Source organism: Bison bison, unplaced genomic scaffold (assembly GCF_000754665.1).
Source record: "Bison bison bison isolate TAMUID 2011002044 unplaced genomic scaffold, Bison_UMD1.0 scf7180017864182, whole genome shotgun sequence".
Lineage (NCBI taxonomy): Eukaryota > Metazoa > Chordata > Mammalia > Artiodactyla > Bovidae > Bison > Bison bison.
This window is the reverse complement of record NW_011494754.1, coordinates 874,659-880,658: the sequence shown is the minus strand read 5'-3', so window position 1 is coordinate 880,658 and position 6,000 is coordinate 874,659. Positions and strand designations below refer to the sequence as shown.

At 44.9% G+C, this 6,000-nt stretch overlaps 2 protein-coding genes across 6 annotated transcripts in view; one reads left to right on the top strand and one right to left on the bottom strand.

Annotated features, from left to right (window-relative positions):
- The window catches only part of LOC104991105 (cytidine monophosphate-N-acetylneuraminic acid hydroxylase), a 295,241-nt gene that overhangs the window by 181,172 nt on the left and 108,069 nt on the right, over positions 1-6,000 (bottom strand). The window lies entirely within an intron of this gene.
- Positions 7-6,000, top strand: part of LRRC16A (leucine rich repeat containing 16A) — a 307,036-nt gene continuing 301,042 nt past the window's right edge. For all 3 annotated transcript variants that reach the window (XM_010843459.1, XM_010843458.1, XM_010843457.1), the window contains exons 1-2: positions 7-198; positions 4,253-4,350. In XM_010843459.1, coding sequence (XP_010841761.1) covers positions 159-198; positions 4,253-4,350 — 138 coding nt within the window. In that variant the 5' untranslated portion in view covers positions 7-158. The remainder of the gene's footprint in view (positions 199-4,252; positions 4,351-6,000) is intronic.

The following is a 6,000-nucleotide window of genomic DNA, read 5'->3' as shown; positions in this document are numbered from 1 at the left end:
GGGGCGGGGGACGCGGCCAAATTCTATCTCCGTCCCCACCTTTCACACCTTCTCCCGTTTGCGAGCTGCATCTGCCTCTAGGAAATTGAGGGAGTCGGGGGAGGGTGGGGGCCGTAAATCAGAGTTGGACCTGCAACATTCCCCGCACCTAGAGGGCCATGGCCGAGGAGAGCTCCGAGGTGCCCGGGGAGTTGATAGGTAAGAGTCGCGCGGTGGTTGATTTTCTTTCTGCCTCTGCGGCCCCCTCGCCTCCACCTCCCATCCGACCCCTCTCCTCCCGCACGTCCCCGCGCCCCTGGGGTCTGAGGGGTGTCGGGCAGGGTCGCTGGGGGGCGCCGGGAAGTTTGCTCTCTTCTGACCGCTAGAAAAGCTGAGTCCCAAAAGGGCCGGCTTGGGGAGGAATCGGGAGCCCCGGGAGCGCTCGCCGCGGCTATGCTGGCGGCCCCCAGCGCCTCCTCCCGCGGTGACCTGGGGTCCAGGTTGGCGGAAGAAGGGGGCGGGCTGCCTGGGTATGCGGGGTCCTGCAAGCGAGGAGAATCCTCTACAGCGGCGGGTCCCGTGTTCCCAACTCGGGAAGTCCCGGAAAGCCCAGGACACGAAAGGCTGGCGAGCGCACAGTAGGTCGCCTCCGGCACGTGCCAGGAGCTCCACATCCCACCCCCTGGTCCCCAGAAAACTCTCGGCCAGAGGTGCCCTTGTGACGTAGGGGTTGGGGGAGGGGGCACTGGCCGGGTGTAATGACTGAGCCTGGCAAGGCGTAGTTTCGCATCGCCAAGTGGGAGCGAAAGGGTTACAGGACTGACGCAAACTTGCGCAGGAAACTGAGGGTTAATGATAAAAGCCTTACTTCAGTAATGATTAACCTGCCAATTCTCCCCATCCCGGATCTCTTAGGGAACCTGTATGTGGTACCCTGTGCAAGGTGACCCATTGTTTGAGTCCCTTGAGGGTTTTGGGGTGAGGGTGTGTGTGTGAGTATTTTGTCCTGCGGTTTAACTTAATTATGTAGAGGGTTAACATGGCAGAGCTTAAAATGAGGTTTGGGGGAAAGAGTGTTCTGAAAACCAAGGGTAAAGCTTGTGTGTGCCTGCGTGTGTGTTTGTGTGTGTGTAGCAGGTTGTATTGTAACAAGGTATGTGTTGTGTGCGTGTGTGTTTTGAGCCCCAGTGACCTGTTTCCTTACTGTATCATCCTTGGCACACTACACAGCCTAAACTCAGAAAGATGATAGTTAATGGATGCTGACAAGAGTTCTAACCGCCCATGCATCTGCGTTTGAGGAATCTGCCCCTCTCTTTCACCTCTTAGAGGTATTACTTTGGAGGAGTTTGTGTGTGTTCTTCCATTAGCGACTGTTAACTCAAGCAGGTGAAACTTGATGTAAAGAAGCTGTTGCTAGGCTATATGGAACACGGAAGCTTCTAGTTTTGTTGAATTAAAAAAAAGCTGAAATCTTGACTATATTTAGGATATAAAGGCCTCTTCCCCTCCCCTTCCTCAATCCTGTAAAGTCCACTGGGAATGAGCAGTCCATCCAGTTCTGGGAGCAGGAGATCTTACCAAAACCCTACCCAGAAGAGGAAACACATGCCCAGAACCTCTGAAGATGCCTCCAGAGGTCCCGGGAAAGAGAATTTAGGGGAGGGTTTGCATCACTGGCCAGGGGATAAGGATAACTGAAGCAGGTGGCAGATACTTTTTTTTTTAAATTGGGTATCTTTGAGCCTGGTCTTGAACAGTTTAGGTAATTAAACTTTGTTATTGCTGTTTAGTTGCTCACTCATGTCTGACTCTTTGCGGCCCCATGGACTGTAGCCTTCCAGGCTCCTCTGTCCATGGAATCCTCTAGGCAAGAATACTGCAGTCGGTTGCCATTTCCTTCTCCAGAGGATCTTCTCGACCCAGATATTGAGCTCCAGTCTCGTATATTACAGGTGGATTCTTTACCTCTGAGTCACCAGGGAAGCTGCAGTTAAACTTTAGGTTTAGGTAATTAGACACAAGATAAAGGGTGATGAAGGATAGGATAGTTTTCTATTGATGGTCCTCAAAATGAATTCTTTGTATATTTTATAAGTTGAAATTCATCCCTATCTAGAGATGGAGTTTTTGTGTTTATCGAGCTCTGCCCATCTTACATGTCTCTCAAACAAGGGACACAGGTTTTTGTGATAGGTCCAGTATTCTTTTGGGCTTTTAAGTGGTCTAATTAACCTGGGTGAGGGGAAATTCCTGTGTCTGCTTTAGTCTCTTATTTCAATGCTCACAGGGGTTCTCTTCTCATCAATTCAAAATGGCAACCTTGTGAAAAACTCAATATATTTCCTTAAGCTAATTCCCCAAAACATTAAAAAAAATGTGTATCTTTCTGATTATTAAAGTAATACCGGCTTTTTATTTAAAAGATTCAGAGAAGAATGAGAATATATGTCACTCATGTTACCACTCCAAGATAGCTATTTTTGACCTATGACTATATAACTTTTCCTGTCTTTTTCTTTGAGTATATTTTAAGTCAATTTCACATGCTCATTTCCCACAGTTCTTTTGTAGGGGAGAGACCAGTAGCCTGCAGCCTGTACCCGTTTTGAGGGCTGATAAGATAGGAGCTGCCTAGGGAACTCCCCAGGCAGTGAGGTCCTCCACTTGTTCCCTCCCTCTTCCTACATTCCACCTCATTGCTGTTCCCTGGACAAACTGTACTTTCTCATCTTCTCATGCTCTTCTCTCTGCTAACAATGTCCCGTCCTCCCCTCCTTCACTCTTCTTATCTGAGTGGCTCTTAAACTCATCGTGGTGGGTTTCTAATAACGATATTTTGACCATCCCTTAATAAATACATGAATACACTTGTTAAGTTGCATGCATATTTCATTGAGTGTGTGTAATCTAGAACATAACACTGAAACGCAGTGCAAGTAGAAGTAAAAATGTTGTTTTCTTCCTGCACCCCAGTGGGTTGTATTGGACACTGCTTTGGAAACCGGTGGTCTGTTTCCTACTTCTTCAGGATCCAGGTTGGGGGTCCCCTACTCTCTGAAACCTTTGTGTGTCATCTTGTCCACGATCTCATGGTAGTGGTTGCACATTCGTCAAGTGACATTGATCCCTGCCCTCCACTAGATTGTAAGCACCTGTGCAAGGCAGGGGTCATCTCTAGTCCAGCACTTAGCAGAGTAGTTGGCGCACTAGGTATGTTTGTTGAATGTATGAATAAATGAAAATCATTATAATAGACAGCTCAGAGTGATGGGGTTACGAAGAAATTTGCTGTGCTTTGCAGAATCTAACCAGGAGGAGAAAAGGGAAAGCGTGTGCTGAGAAGTTAAGCTGGAAAAATGTGAAAGGCCTTTCGTGGCGTGCTGGAAGGTTTGGATTCATCCAAAAATGACTGTGAGTCATAGTCACACAGCACAAGGGACAAGATTAGATCTGTGGCTTTGGAAGGGCCACTTTGGTTCTGGGGGCTGATCGGTTAGAGGTGTCAGGCTAGTCTCGGTGAGAGATGCTGAGGCCCTGAATACAGAGTGAAGAGCAGTGCTCAGGAACTGTTTCGGAGGTGGCCCTGGGAGAGTAGGTGACTGGCTCCCTGAGAGAACGGTGTGCGTGCTCAGTCGTGATATTCCCGACCTAGGAACTGAACCCATGTCGCTTGTGTCTCCTGCATTGGCAGGCGGATTCTTTACCACTGCACCTGGGAAGCCCCTGAGAGAACGGAATTGGAGATAAAGAAGATTTCTAGCTTCATGAAGGGCCGGAAGAGGAGCAGGAAAAATCAAATCAAACTGACTTTGATTTGGGACCTGTTCACTTTGAGGGTACTCATGGGAGGTCCTGCTGCCATTCAGCTTTTCAAGCAGGGGGCTGCAGATAACCAGGCAAAAGAGTCAATGAATTCTTGTGCTTACGGTCTACTCACAATATAGTGCTCTATGCTACTACCTGGCATTGCTCTTCTTTATCTCCCTGGTGTGTGAGTATCCTCTTTGCCCAGCAAGGTTATGTCATGCCTTGCTTGCATGGACTGGTATTGTATCATATGCTTTTATATTTGCCTTAGCATCTGAGCACACAGTCCAAGGCATAAAGTAAGCGTTCATTAAATACTTGGTGATTGATTAGTACCAAGCTTGTTAAAATAAGCAAAAAAGAAAAAAAAAACAAAAACCAAAAATGCTCCTTCAAATGCTCTATCCTCGCCAATGCTTTTCTCTTATTAAAAGAATCTAATGAAGCTATTCCTTTCTTTCAGAAAGCATAAAGGATGTTCTTGGCAGAAAGATAAAGATTGCATTGAAGAAGAAAGTAAAGCTGGAAGTGAAGGGAGACAAAGTTGAAAACAGAGTGCTGGTAAGTATTAACTTTTTTAAAGTCTGGAAGTGAAAATGTTTTTCCCTCTATTGTTTTGATTGCCTAATTTTCATGCAGTGCTTGTTCTGTATTTTATATTTTCTTCAAACGTTCTGATGCCCATTTTCTCCTAGGTGAGCTGGAATATTTGCCCACTGAAAGTTAAATTTTAGGGACTGAAGTTTTAAAATGTATTGTCTTTCTTAAAGTTGTAAGTCACCCTCCTCTCGGTCGTCTCCTAGAGACCATTTTCAGGTTGTTTGTTGAAAGTTGGATGTTAAAGGGAGCTTGCTTTTTACTTTTGCTGTGGCTGAGTATCTGATCCTGTTTGTGAGGACTTTGAAGGAGTTTTAAAAAAATTCATCTCATGTCAGTTTAATTATTAAATTTTCTCAAATGTTATATCCATATCCATCCAATATCCGGATCCATTGGTTTGGGGAGCACAGTGCCAGCTTGATCTTTGCCCTGTCTTCAGTGCTTTCTTTGAGTCCTTGAGGGCTCTGGTAAACGGTAGTTGAGCAGATTTGCAACTGCTAAGGCCCATGGCACTTTCATTGCATGAAATGTAGCTAAGATTAACCCTTAGCCAATATGTGAGTACCACCAGTCTGGTGTCTTAGGTATTTAGTATGTCTGCTGGTGTTGATGGAACTTGGGGGGCTCCCTCCAACTTGGGAGAGGAGTTGCTTGGGGGCTTGAGGGATCAGCCTGTTGAACACAGGATTGTTAGGGAGTTGTCAGCGCCTGAGTCGTACCTTTAGGGAGGTGAAAAGTCTTCTGTGTAGTTTTAATGGTTTCTGTGTTGAAATTGTGGCAAACCTTAAGCTTAGGTAAATACACCTGGCTTGTGTTTTTGTTAGAGAGAATAGTCTGTTTACTCTTATTTATCTTTTTATCATTAGAAATTGTCAAACATATGCAAAAGTAGAGAATAGTATATTAAACTTTGTATCCTTTTCATCCAGCTTCAACAGTTTTCAGTATTTCAAGAATATTGTTTTATCTCCTGCCAATTTCCCCCCCTTCCCCCTTCTGGAGTATTTTAAAACCTCAAGCATGTGTCATTAAAAGATATTTTTAATATTCTGTTTCTTCATTTGAAATTGCCACAGAATTTGAAATATCTTTCTCATGGCAGCTGTCTTAAGAATCTCTTTAAAACATCTGACTGCCTTCTCCTATGGATGGAAGGATTATGCTATTTATTGATGGATGACTTCTCTCTGTGTACAAGTCAGGATGGCAGAGAAATTTAAGTGGAAAAACTTGATGGAGTGACTTTTGCCCTGCAACGAAACGTGTTTACCCAGACTGTATAATTATGGTTATCAATAGCAGAAGTGATTGGTATCATCATTCTGCTTCAGTTTTGATAAAGGGTAAATTTCCTTAAGGTGTGTTTTACTTAATATTGTGTAGCCGGAGGGTACAGGTATGTTTCGGCAGTGGTAGGGTGGAGAGAAGAAATTTTGTTCCTGCCACTTGTTTTACATGTTTACTGCACAAGATGGGTTCACCTTTTTACTATTCAAATATCAGGTCGTGTTTCCTGCAACAGTCTAACCTGGTATGTAGTGCTGGTTGGTATGGACACTATTCATCAGCATAAGAAACCCATGTCATGAGTAAAATTTGCAAAGACAAGTT